The 13,969-nt window shown below is 44.0% G+C and overlaps 2 protein-coding genes across 9 annotated transcripts in view; one reads left to right on the forward strand and one right to left on the reverse strand.

Moving 5' to 3' along the window:
• The window catches only part of LOC143808394 (uncharacterized), a 426,051-nt gene that overhangs the window by 215,140 nt on the left and 196,942 nt on the right, over positions 1-13,969 (forward strand). The gene's annotated exons all lie outside the window — the stretch shown is intronic.
• DGKD (diacylglycerol kinase delta) overlaps positions 1-13,969 on the reverse strand; it is a 117,150-nt gene that overhangs the window by 45,127 nt on the left and 58,054 nt on the right. For all 4 annotated transcript variants that reach the window (XM_077290979.1, XM_077290980.1, XM_077290981.1 and 1 more), the window contains exons 6-7: positions 11,469-11,575; positions 10,169-10,294 (exon numbers count right to left, since the gene is read on the reverse strand). In XM_077290979.1, coding sequence (XP_077147094.1) covers positions 10,169-10,294; positions 11,469-11,575 — 233 coding nt within the window. The remainder of the gene's footprint in view (positions 1-10,168; positions 10,295-11,468; positions 11,576-13,969) is intronic.

The following is a 13,969-nucleotide window of genomic DNA, read 5'->3' on the forward strand; positions in this document are numbered from 1 at the left end:
CGGAAGGGAAGGAGCGCCATTTGACTTTTCAATGCAAAATTGACTGGAATTGAGATGGGACGCCATGTTGCATTTAGAGAGCCCTTGATGTGCCTAAACATTGAAACCCCTAACAAGTGACTCCATTTTGGAAAGTAGACCCCCTAAGGAACTTATCTAGATGTGTGGTGAGCACTTTGACCCAACAAGTGCTTTACAGAAGTTTATAATGCAGAGCCGTAAAAATAAAAAATCATATTTTTTCACAAAAATGATCTTTTCACCCCCAATTTTTTATTTTCCCAAGGGTAAGAGAAGAAATTGGACCCCAAAAATTGTTGTGCAATTTGTCCTGAGTACACTGATACCCCATATGTGGGTGTAAACCATTGTTTGGGCGCAGGGCAGAGCTCAGAAGGGAAGGAGCGCCATTTGACTTTTCAATGCAAAATTGACTGGAATTGAGATGGGACGCCATGTTGCGTTTGGAGAGCCCCTAATGTGCCTAAACATTGAAACCCCCCACGAGTGACACCATTTTGGAAAGTAGACCCCTTAAGGAACTTATCTAGATGTGTGTTGAGCACTTTGACCCAACAAGTGCTTCACAGAAGTTTATAATGCAGAGCCGTAAAAATAAAAAATCATATTTTTTCACAAAAATGATCTTTTCACCCCCATTTTTTTTATTTCCCCAAGGGTAAGAGAAGAAATTAGACCACAAAAGTTGTTGTGCAATTTGTCCTGAGTACGACGATACCCCATATGTGGGTGTAAACCATTGTTTGGGCGCATAGCAGAGCTCAGAAGGGAAGAAGCGCTATTTTACTTTTCAATGCAAAATTGACTGGAATTAAGATGGGATGCCATGTTGCGTTTGGAGAGCCCCTGATGTGCCTAAACATTAAACCCCCCCACAAGTGACACCATTTTGGAAAGTAGACCCCCTAAGGAACTTATCTAGATGTGTTTTGAGAGCTTTGAACCCCCAAGTGTTTCACTACAGTTTATAACGCAGAGCCGTGAAAATAAAAATTATTTTTTTTTTTTCACAAAAATGATTTTTTAGCCCCCAGTTTTGTATTTTCACAAGGGTATCAGGATAAATTGGACCCTAAAAGTTGTTGTCCAATTTGTCCTGAGTACGCTGATACCCCCTATGTGGGGGGGAACCACTGTTTGGGCGCATGACAGAGCTCGGAAGGGAAGGAGCGCCATTTGGAATGCAGACTTAAATGGATTGGTCTGCAGGCGTCACGTTGCATTTGCAGAGCCCCTGATGTACCCAAACAGTACAAACCCCCCACAAGTGACCCCATTTTGGAAACTAGACCCCCCAAGGAACTTATCTAGATGTGTTGTGAGAACTTTGAACCCCCAAGTGTTTCACTACAGTTTACAACGCAGAGCCGTGAAAATAAAACATATTTTTTTTCCCACAAAAATGATTTTTAGCCCCCCAAATTTTTATTTTCCCAAGGATAACAAGAGAACTTGGACCCCAGAAGTTGTTGTTCAATTTGTCCCTAGTACGCTGATACCCCATATGTTGGGGTAAACCCCTTTTTGGACGCACGGGAGAGCTCGGAAGGGAAGGAGCACTGTTTTACTTTTTCAACGCAAAATTGGCTGGAATTGAGATTGGACGCCATGTCGCGTTTGGAGAGCCCCTGATGTGCCTGAACAGTGGAAACTCCCCAATTCTACCTGAAACCCTACCCCTAACCTCACCCCTAACCGTTTACTGAACATTTTCTGACAGTCATAAGTGCCACGTATATAAGTGCCACGTATATAAGTGCCACGTATTTAAGAGCCACGTATTTAAGTGCCACGTATTTAAGTGCCACGTATTTAAGTGCCACGTATTTCAGTGCCACGTATTTCAGTGCCACGTATTTCAGTGCCACGTATTTCAGTGCCACGTATTTCAGGCACTGAAAAATACGTGGCACGTAATTACGTGGCACGTAAATACGTGGCACTGAAATACGTGGCACCGAAATACGTGGCACCGAAATACGTGGCACCGAAATACGTGGCACCGAAATACGTGGCACCGAAATACGTGGCACCGAAATACGTGGCACTTAAATACGTGGCACTTAAATACGTGGCACTTAAATACGTGGCACTTAAATACGTGGCACTTAAATACGTGGCACTTAAATACGTGGCACTTAAATACGTGGCACTTATATACGTGGCCACTGAAATATCGTGGCACTTATATACGTATATACGTATATAAACGTATATTTCAGTGCCACGTATTTCAGTGCCACGTATTTCAGGTTAGGGGTAGGGTTAGGGGTAGGGTTAGGGTTTTTTGTTTTTTTCTTGTTTTCTTGTGTTTTTCTATAAAAACGCATGCGTTTTACCGCGTTTACATGCATTTTTTCACACATGCGTTTTTTTTAAAAAACGCATGCAGATAAAAACGCAAGTGTGAAACCAGACTAAAAGACGCTTTTTATAGCAAAAAAGTTTTTGCGTTTCCACATTTTGAGACCTATAATTTTTCCACATTTTGGTCCACAGAGTCATGTGAGGTCTTGTTTTTTGCGGGACGAGTTGACGTTTTTATTGGTAACATTTTCGGACACGTGACCATTTTTTATCACTTTTTATTCCGATTTTTGTGAGGCAGAATAACCAAAAACCAGCTATTCATGAATTTCTTTTGGGAGAGGCGTTTATACCGTTCTGCGCTTGGTAAAATTGATAAAGCAGTTTTATTCGTCGGGTCAGTACGATTACAGCGATACCTCATTTATATCATTTTTTTATGTTTTGACGCTTTTATACGATAAAAACTATTTTATAGAAAAAATAATTATTTTGGCATCGCTTTATTCTGAGGACTATAACTTTTTTATTTTTTTGCTGATGATGCTGTATGGCGGCTCGTTTTTTGCGGGACAAGATGACGTTTTCAGCGGTAACATGGTTATTTATATCCGTCTTTTTGATCGCGTGTTATTCCACTTTTTGTTCGGCGGTATGGTAATAAAGCGTTGTTTTTTGCCTCGTTTTTTTTTTTTTTTTTTCTTACGGTGTTTACTGAAGGGGTTAACTAGTGGGCCAGTTTTATAGGTTGGGTCGTTACGGACGCGGCAATACTAAATATGTGTACTTTTATTGTTTTTGTTTGTTTTTTTTAGATAAAAAATTTATTTATGGGAATAATATTTTTTTATTATTATTATTTATTTAGGAATTTTTTTTTTTTTTTTTTTACACATGTGGAAATTTTTTTTTTACTTTTTTACTTCGTCCCAGGGGGGGACATCACAGATCGCAGATCTGATAGTGTGCACAGCACTCTATCAGATCTGCGATCATACTTTCATCGGAGCAGGCTGCAGCTTTCATCTGCAGCCTGCTCCGACCCGGAAGTGCTCCCTGCAGGACCCGGATACAGCCCCTCGGCCATTTTGGATCCGGGGCCTGCAGGGAGAAGACGTTCGGTATGAGGTGAGTACATCACCTTGCACCGATCGTCTCAGGGAAGCATGCAGGGAGCCCCCTCCCTGCGCGATGCTTCCTTATACCGCCGGTACACCGCGATCATGTTTGATCGCGGTGTGCCGGGGGTTAATGTGCCGGGGGCGGTCCGTGACCGCTCCTGGCACATAGTGCCGGATGTCAGCTGCGATATGCAGCCGACACCCGGCCGCGATCGGCCGCGCTCCCCCCGTGAGCGCGGCCGATCGCGTATGACGTACTATCCCGTCACCGGGAATTAAGGCCCACCCCACCTCGACGGTATAGTACGTCATACGGGCTTAAGGGGTTAAATTGCGAGACCACGACTTCTCGCGAGATTTCGCAATGTATTACTAGGAACGCTAGCTGCCGGGAGCATCGCTGCGCAGGACACCGGTAGGTGAGAATACTGCAATATTTTATTTATTTTATTATTTTAAACATTATATCTTGTTACTATTGATGCTGCATGGCCATCCGTCACAATCCGTCGCTAATACAAGTCTATGAGAAAATGCAGGATCCTGCATTCTCAAAAATCGACGGATTGTGACGGGAGATGAAAGACGGAAGTGTGAAAGAGGCCTTAGGGGACACTTGGATCAAACTGCAATAAGAGCTTGATCGGAGTGTCATGAGCATAATTGGCCTGATTATGTCGCTTGTGTGACCCTGGCCTTACACTGTCTATGGCTGGCTGCAGAATGACTTATCTGAGAGTCCGTCAGTCAGCCCAATATGATGGACTTGACAGTGATTTTGCTCGAACTCTTATCTGGCTTTTTCTAAGCTCCTCTCAGTTGATTCATGACCACACACCATGTCAAAGTTTAACATGCAGGGCAACAAAGAGCCTGTACAATCCAAACGGTGCAACATTTTTAATGAAACACAGTTGCACCAATTATTTTTAGCCCTGAATATATGCATTTTATTATGAAATATATTTACAGGTCCTTCTCAAAAAATCAGCATATAGAGTTAAATTTCATTATTTACCATAATGTAATGATTACAATTAAACTTTCATATACTATAGATTCATTATCCACCAACTGAAATTTGTCAGGTCTTTTATTGTTTTAATACTGATGATTTTGACATACAACTCCTGATAACCCAAAAAACCTGTCTCAATAAATTAGCATATCAAGAAAAGGTTCTCTAAACGACCTATTACCCTAATCTTCTGAATCAACTAATTAACTCTAAACACATGCAAAAGATACCTGAGGCTTTTAAAAACTCCCTGCCTGGTTCATTACTCAAAACCCCCATCATGGGTAAGACTAGCGACCTGACAGATGTCAAGAAGGCCATCATTGACACCCTCAAGCAAGAGGGTAAGACCCAGAAAGAAATTTCTCAACAAATAGGCTGTTCCCAGAGTGCTGTATCAAGGCACCTCAATGGTAAGTCTGTTGGAAGGAAACAATGTGGCAGAAAACGCTGTACAACGAGAAGAGGTGACCGGACCCTGAGGAAGATTGTGGAGAAGAACCGATTCCAGACCTTGGGGAACCTGAGGAAGCAGTGGACTGAGTCTGGTGTGGAAACATCCAGAGCCACCGTGCACAGGCGTGTGCAGGAAATGGGCTACAGGTGCCGCATTCCCCAGGTAAAGCCACTTTTGAACCATAAACAGCGGCAGAAGCGCCTGACCTGGGCTACAGAGAAGCAGCACTGGACTGTTGCTAAGTGGTCCCAAGTACTTTTTTCTGATGAAAGCAAATTTTGCATGTCATTCGGAAATCAAGGTGCCAGAGTCTGGAGGAAGACTGGGGAGAAGGAAATGCCAAAATGCCTGAAGTCCAGTGTCAAGTACCCACAGTCAGTGATGGTGTGGGGTGCCATGTCAGCTGCTGGTGTTGGTCCACTGTGTTTCATCAAGGACAGGGTCAATGCAGCTAGCTATCAGGAGATTTTGGAGCACTTCATGCTTCCATCGGCTGAAATGCTTTATGGAGATGAAGATTTCATTTTTCAGCACGACCTGGCACCTGCTCACAGTGCCAAAACCACTGGTAAATGGTTTACTGACCATGGTATTACTGTGCTCAATTGGCCTGCCAACTCTCCTGACCTGAACCCCATAGAGAATCTGTGGGATATTGTGAAGAGAAAGTTGAGAGACGCCAGACCCAACACTCTGGATGAGCTTAAGGCCGCTATTGAAGCATCCTGGGCCTCCATAACATCTCAGCAGTGTCACAGGCTGATTGCCTCCATGCCACGCCGCATTGAAGCAGTCATTTCTGCCAAAGGATTCCTGACCAAGTATTGAGTGCATAACTGAACATTATTATTTGATGGTTTTTTTGTTTGGTATTAAAAAACACTTTTATTTGATTGGTCGGGTGAAATATGCTAATTTATTGAGACAGGTTTTTTGGGTTATCAGGAGTTGTATGCCAAAATCATCAGTATTAAAACAATAAAAGACCTGACAAATTTCAGTTGGTGGATAATGAATCTATAGTATATGAAAGTTTAATTGTAATCATTACATTATGGTAAATAATGAAATTTAACACTATATGCTAATTTTTTGAGAAGGACCTGTATATATATTTTCTCCCAAAACGGACAGCCCCTTTAAACTATCCGAAATTTCCCTGATGACACAGTCGAGAATAATCTACTATTGCAAACAATCTCACACAGCACCATGCATTATACACATCTAGCAAAGAGCATAAGCCATGAAAGGAAATCCTACTCGTCTTAGGCTCTGTTCACAAGTTGCAGCCTCGTTTGGTGTATGTGTTGGGATATGCAGTGCACACACTGAATGTAGCCACATGCCCTCATTCAGCAGACAGAGGTCAGAAGGGTGACCACTTCCAAGACTGTTTCTCTATTAAAGGACTGTTCTATTGTTCTGTCTTCTGGAGCGCACCGATCTTCTGCCTCCCGGATTCTTGCTTTTCTGTAGGGTGGTGCACTCCGGGAGATTGACAGCTTGGTGGAGTGACAAGGTTGCTGGTCTGGACTGTGCACTCTCACCGGATGCTGGCAGAGGCAGCTTTGCCTTTGCAGCATAGAGGGACTGAGGCGCACTGGATACAGAGATCCCGCAAGCTTTGAGTGGGGAATGAAGGCTGTAAAGTAAACAACCTGCTCGCACTGCATGCTCCTTGCCTAGGTAACTGGCCACTCTCACACTACAGGGTAGCTGGTAGCCTAGGCAATGAGCCCAACACTATAAAATTAAAAACCTCGCCATTCTTGAGCACGGGGAGAATTTTAACACAAGTCAAGTTGCAATTTAACCCATTTAAGAACGTGAGACACAAACCTTTAGGAGCTGTGCAAATAGTTTTTAATTGGTAATATAATGTTTCTTCAGTTACAACATTAATAAGATTGAGAGCAATTCATTTTTCAGAATCTTGCTTCACTGCAGCCAGGAGTGTTCCTTTGCAATGCACAGGCTGGCCATGTAGAGGATTAGCTGTGTACACAATGTTACTTTGCTCCGGGCCTGGATAGAACATGCATTTGGCACCACAGCCAACACCAGACTTTGCACCTGCACACTGTCTCTGCCACGGTTTTTATATACTGAAGTTTTCAGTTTAATCATCTTATATGTAATTTCAGATGTCAATGTGGTATTTGTAGGACAACTTCTTATAAAAGTGGGTCTTTCACAAATTTGAGCATGTTAAATTGGCCACCTCATGAAACAGTGGCTGCAGAGCTGGGTAAAATGTTTTCATTTTTTAACTTCTCCTCCATGATGAGGAAATATGAGCTTGTATTGTTTTGGTTATAAGTCATTTTAATTCATGGGGCGTTACCAGAGATTCTTCTCTGGGGGCGTGCACTTCTTCACCTGCAAGAGGTTGACCAATCATAAGCAGTCAGCAGCTTACTGAGGGAAAAAAGTGCTCACTCCCACAATAGGTTAGAGCATGAGTAAAGGCCCCGTCTCACATAGCGAGATCGCTGCTGAGTCACAAGTTTTGTGACGCAACAGCGACCTCAGTAGCGATCTCGCTATGTGTGACACGTACCAGCGATCAGGCCCCTGCTGTGAGATCGCTGGTCGTGTCGGAATGGCCTGGACCTTTTTTTGGTCGTTGAGGTCCCGCTGACATCGCTGAATCGGTGTGTGTGACACCGATCCAGCGATGTCTTCACTGGTAACCAGGGTAAACATCGGGTTACTAAGCGCAGGGCCGCGCTTAGTAACCCGATGTTTACCCTGGTTACCAGCGTAAATGTAAAAAAAAAAAAACAGTACATACTCGCCTTTCGGTGTCCCTTGCCGTCTGCTTCCTGCTCTGACTGCCGCCGTAAAGTGAGAGCACAGCAGTGACGTCACCGCTGCGCTCTGCTCTCACTGTACGGCGGCTCAGTCAGAGCAGGAAGCAGACGGCAAGGGACACCGAAAGGCGAGTATGTACTGTTTGTTTTTTTTGGTAACCAGGGTAAACATCGGGTTACTAAGCGCGGCCCTGCGCTTAGTAACCCGATGTTTACCCTGGTTACCCGGGTGCTGCAGGGGGACTTTGGGATCGTTGAAGACAGTTTCAACGATGCCGAAGTCGTTCCCCTGATCAGGGTCTGTGTGACAGCTCCCCAGCGACCACACAGCGACTTACCAACGATCATGGCCAGGTCGTATCGCTGGTCGTGATCGTTGGTAAATCGCTATGTGAGACGGGGCCTTTAGTCTCAGCGAGACTAATGACAGACAGTCTGATCTCTGCACTGATCTGAATGCAGAGCTGTGTGTGATGACAAAGTGTCAGGAGCAAAGATAAGTGTGATTCTTAACACCTTTCAGTTTTCAGCTCACATCAGTGAAATGTGGGGGAGGGGCAGTACAGGAGAGCTCTGCCTCATTCAGACACTTCTAGCAGCTCTCCTCTCACAGCACTGTTAGTGTATGCTATGCTTTATTCTCATCCCCACACATTGGCTGCCATGAGACAAATGCGAAGAAGTGTTAGTAATCCCTCTGCCCGGCTCCTAGCACTTTGTAATCACACACAGCTCTCCAGCCTGGTCAGTGAGAGCAGACTGTTTGTTATTGCATGTCTCGTACAGAAGTAAGCCTGTACTAAGCTATTGTGGGGTCATGTTTTTTTCCCCAGCAAGTGGCTGACTGCTTATGATTGGTCAGACTCATGCAGGGGAAAAAGTACACGCACCCAGTGAGAAATCTCTGGTAAATTCCCATTGAACTTATCATAAATTATAACCCAAACTTTACAAGTTAATATCTCCACATCAGAGAGGAAAAATTAAAAAAACACAACTATGTTTAACTCAGCTCTGCTGCCACTATTCCATAATGTGGCCAATTTATCATGCTCAGACTAGCGAAACGTCCTCTTTATATGTGGCTAAAGGGGCATGTCAACAGTCTATACACAGCAGGCAATGAGCACTTTGATATTATCAACAAAGTTCAGGGGTTTATAAGCGGGACCACCCCAATGATCAATGAGCCATTGGGGACCTGGGAATACAATTTTTTTAAGCAATTATAAGCTTGTGATCCACATGTCTGACTGTCTTGTGTTTGAAAGTTCCATTTACTTAGCTGCTCAAAAGCCACTGAAGAAAACAAGTCCATGATTTCAATTAATTTGTCTTTATCAAATTACAAAAGAGATCAAATAGGAACCAAATCTACTGACTACGAAGAGTTAAAAGGTGAAAAAGTGGGTTAAAATGTAAGCAAATGATGGTGTAATGCAATGCAAACACGAACAAAAATGAATCTTGTCACCTGAGAAGGTATGTATAAAAGACGGCAGCTAGCTGTGGAATATGTACTTTTATTTTACTTTGCTTACACAAAAAAAACAAACGACTCCCAGATATAATACAGATTCAGCTGGTTTCTGACTGCTGTCTATGAGCTAAATTTATAGGGCTAGTACCCCTGTGACCCCACCACCCATCATGCACCCATAGTTATGGAGCTGGAAAGGGGACACATCAGGCGAGTTATTAACAGTGCCCCTTATGTGGTCACGACGTCTAGGATTTTGCAATTAACATGGGAACAACTGGCCTATATCCTAGACGCCCGCCTTAGTCACGTCATGAGCAGAGCCAACAGCAAGACAATGATGCTCTTCCTGAAGCCAAGCTGGCAGCATCACCACTCAGAGGATGCACAACAGCTCCGGCTTCGGCCATCCTTAACCCCAGAGCCACTTTGCCTGTGTAGCTGTGGATTCCAGTGATAAATTTATAGGATTGGTACCCCTGTGATGTCACTGCCCACCAAACCATCATCTGAGACATCATCAAATATGGCATAAACACTGGGGCTTTAAAGAGAGACATTAGAGGTAAGGTGACATGAAGTATGCTTTGGGCCGATCATTCAGACGACAGCCATCTTGACCGTCTCTCTGATACACAGGAGCGCTCATCTCTCTCTCTATGAGAAAACTGCTGGCAAACATCTCTGCCGGTGGCTTATCTCCGGGAGGACAAAGCAATTGGCAGTCCGAAATTGGACATGCCCAACATATTCCCCGACAATCAGTTGGCTGATGCCCCCATACACATTAGCGTGTCGGCCGAAATTAGTCCAATGTGTAAGGAGGGCTGCATACTCAAGCACAGGACACAAGATAGCGCAATCCTTCCTTGTACTGGGGTTTTATCCCATAGAAACTCACAACAGGAGTCAATAAAGATATCCGGTCCTCTGTAGAGGAAGACTTACCGCTGCCTTGCACCACAGGCATTGCCAGTCTTGCAGACGGAGCACACTGCCACACGTCTTCTCACACACAGTGCATTTTGCACTAACCGGTAAATTGCCTTCCAGCCATTGGTGTGGCATGGATACCTACGGGAATGAGAGCAGCATGGTCATTAATACTGTACAACACAATACAACAGCCATTGTGTCCATGTACTATATACTCTGCATTCTGAAAAGAAGGAGTAGAACTATGAAGTATGCCAAGTGTGGACATAAAGTGCCAAGCTGATAGAAGAAACCTGAAGATGTACAAGTATTAATCCTTTACTAAGAGGCCTGTAGTTTTCTCGTGTAAAAATGAAGGTGTCATTTCTTACACAGTATAATGCTTCACTACCCTAATCTGGAACTCCTGCCAGTCATAAAAGGAATCTGTCAGAAGGTCTTTGCTATATAATCTGAGAGCAGCATGAGGTAGGGGCAGATATACTGATTTCAGTGATTTGTGCAGTTGTTTCAATACAATGCGTGTTTTATCAGCAGAAGATTATCACTGCCGGACTACAGCTCATGAGCCATGTAGTCCAGCTCCACCACCAGCACTGATTAGCAGCTCACTGTCAATAGATCAGGTACACAGAAAGCTGTGGTGGGGGCAGGGTTAGCTTTCTGAGCTCTTCTTCATGCTGCATCTAAAATGTCTGACTGTATCAAAATTGCTGCACCCAGTAAACTAAGTGATACATCACTGGAATCAGGGTCTCTTTTCCTACATTATGCTGCTTTCAGATGAGGTAGCAAAGATCTGGAGAAAGATTCCCGTTAAAGAAGTTTATATGGGTCCTTCTTCACAAGCAGATAAACTACCAATAATAAGTGCTTAGCACAATACAAGGTGAGTTTGGAATGAGTGATTGTTTGTTCCATGCGGTTTTCAATAATCTTGGTAACAAAAGCCTAAACACGAGAGGCAGTGGGGGATGGGGAGCCATGGCTGACCAGCAATATTTTTTAGGTTCACATAAAAAATGTGATCGTTGCCAAACCAGCAGTTTGCCGATTGATCACTGCGCCTATTTACACCGTGCAATGATGGGAACAATCCTTTATCGTCTGCTGATGGCTGTCCTGTGTAGAGGAGATATCAGGTAGATAGCTACCGACCGCCTTCTAGGACACGATCTATCTTGAGAGCGGAGCCGGTCTCACCCCTTGTGAATGGAGAGGTGACCGTGCAGGCACAGCGCTCCGCCTTCACTTCTGTGGGAGTTTGGAAATAACTGGGCAAACATGGCTTCTACTGACCGCAAATACTCACCCCATCCTCATCCTCGATGATGTCCTTTCCGATAGAAGCCAAGGTGGTCCATTTACAGTTATTTGTGGCCCTCACTGCGCAGCGTCGGTGAGACTTAAACTTGCAGACTGCTCACATGGAAAAAAAAAACAAAAACACATAATAAGCAATAAAACCAACAGTTCACAAGCTCTATAGTATATGTGTATATAGACAGTGGCTTGCAAAAGTATTCCCACCCAAACACACACACACACGCACGCACACACACTTGTGTTTTGCTATCTCACAACCTGGAATTTCACTAATTTTTTTAGGGTTTGCACCAGTTCCTGTAGACAACATGCCTATAATTGTGAATTTTTTGTTTTTCTTCTCACTGTGACGCAAGGAACAAACAGGACAAAATAACTGAAAACTTCAGTGTGCATAACTATTCACCCCCCTAAAGTCAGTACTTTGTAGAGCCTCCTTTTGCGGCAATTGTAGCTGCAAGTCACTTTGGATAAGTCTCTACGAGCTTTGCACATCTTGCCACTGGGATATTTGCCCATTCCTAAGGGCAAAACTGCTCCAGGTCCTTGAAGTTAGATGGTTTCCTCTGGTGAAGGGAACTTCTCGCACCAGAAATTTTTAGGGGCTTCATAGCAAAAGGAGTGAATACATGTACATGCACCTGTCAGCTTTTAGTTATTTAATCCCAAAAATGTAACTTATGCGTGTATTTTTCTCAGACAGTGTATACGTATGTGGTGGGTCAGACAGCCACCCCCTAATCATGGAGAATACAGGTTTCTTTTAAAGTGAAAGCGCCCCATTCTCATAATAAAAAGAAAATGATTACACAGATGAATAGTACGGCCTGCAAACACTATTAACTGGCGCATTACCACCTGCTTCAATGTATATACAGCACTGTGCAGAAGTTTTAGACAGGTGTGGGAAAAATGCTGCATAGTAAGTATGGTGTCAATATAGAAAACCTGCTGCCAGGTAGTCCTCCATATTCATGAGCTCTGTGTAACCCTGCCCCCACCACTGATAGGCAGCTTCCTGTCTACACTGCACAAGGGCAGAAAGCAGCCAATCAGTGGTGTGGGCGGGGCTATACACAGCTAAACATTCAGAGCACTGCTAGATCTGCAGCAGATAAACCGTGCTTGTGTCAAAATGACGGCAAGTAGCGCAATAAGTGACACATTGCTGGAATCAGTGTCTCTGTCCCTACATTATGCTGCTTTTAGATGGGGTAGCAAAAACCTGGTGACTGATTCCCTTTAATGATGCGCACTGACTGATTATATTCTGTGTTCACAAGCTGCCATTGTTCTGGGAAGCCAGGTTTAGAGGGCATAGCTGTCAGGAAACAAAGGTTTCTAGGAACGCATGTTGGTGATAGTCTTGCAGTGTAAATGGCCCATGCTGCAGAAAGTCATTGACTTAAAGTACATAGTCTTTTATGACAGACACACCTCAAATAGCTGTGAAAACGAGAGCTTATCTTAGCAACAGCGGGCAATCAACATCCGTATAGATAGTAGCTAGATACAAATCCATACGGCTGCCATGGTAGTGGGGATTATTGCATTTTACAATGCAACCTGAGCTCTACAACTATGAGCGATCAGTCCCATTATATGTGAAATTCCCACACTCAATACCACAAAGACGCCCACATGTGCTGGACTCAGTAAGGGCAGCATGGTGGCTCAGTGGTTAGCACTGCAGCATTGCAGCGCTGGAGTCCTGGGTTCTAATCCCACCAAGGACAACATCTGCAAGGAGTTTGTATGTTCTCCCAGTGTTTGTGTGGGTTCCTCTGGGTTCTCCGGTTTCCTCCCACATTCCAAAGACATACTGATAGGGTAATTAGATTGTGAGCCCCATCGGGGACAGTGATGATAATGTGTGCAACCTGTAAAGCGCTGCAGAATATGTTAGCGCTATAGAAACATAAAGATTATTATTATAACTGAATGACTACCGGATGTGTATTAGGGCCTCACAAAAGATCGTGCATCAGGTAATGAAAAACACCATGAAGTAACAGGGAGCAATTATACCCAATGCTCCCCAAGTCACATGCCTCAATCTACATCTAAACACTACTTTTATGGCCCCCACAGACATTAGACTAATGTCAGCCAGACCAGTTGATATTGATGGGATTTATGGAAGCCCTGACAGATGATGATGACACAGGCCCCTGAGGAAACTAATCTGCATGGTGATACCTGGGGTCATCAGTCTACCTTACCACGCTCCATACCTACTGGCCCTGGTGAGCCTCTCTATACAGGGTTCCCTTTATACTGTGTATTCCTATGGACTGACGGAGTAGCTCAATAGTTAGAGAAATCAATCAGTAGTGCTACAAGAAGTGTCCGTGTAGTCCTGGTCTTAGGGTAAGTTCACACAGGGCGTTTTTGCTGCTTTTTTTTTCTGCAGCAAAACCTGATCCTCTTGGCAGGAAAGAAGCTGCGTCAAACACACAGGTTTAGGTGCGTTTTTTGTTGCATATT

This window comes from Ranitomeya variabilis, chromosome 2 (genome assembly GCF_051348905.1).
Source record: "Ranitomeya variabilis isolate aRanVar5 chromosome 2, aRanVar5.hap1, whole genome shotgun sequence".
NCBI lineage: Eukaryota > Metazoa > Chordata > Amphibia > Anura > Dendrobatidae > Ranitomeya > Ranitomeya variabilis.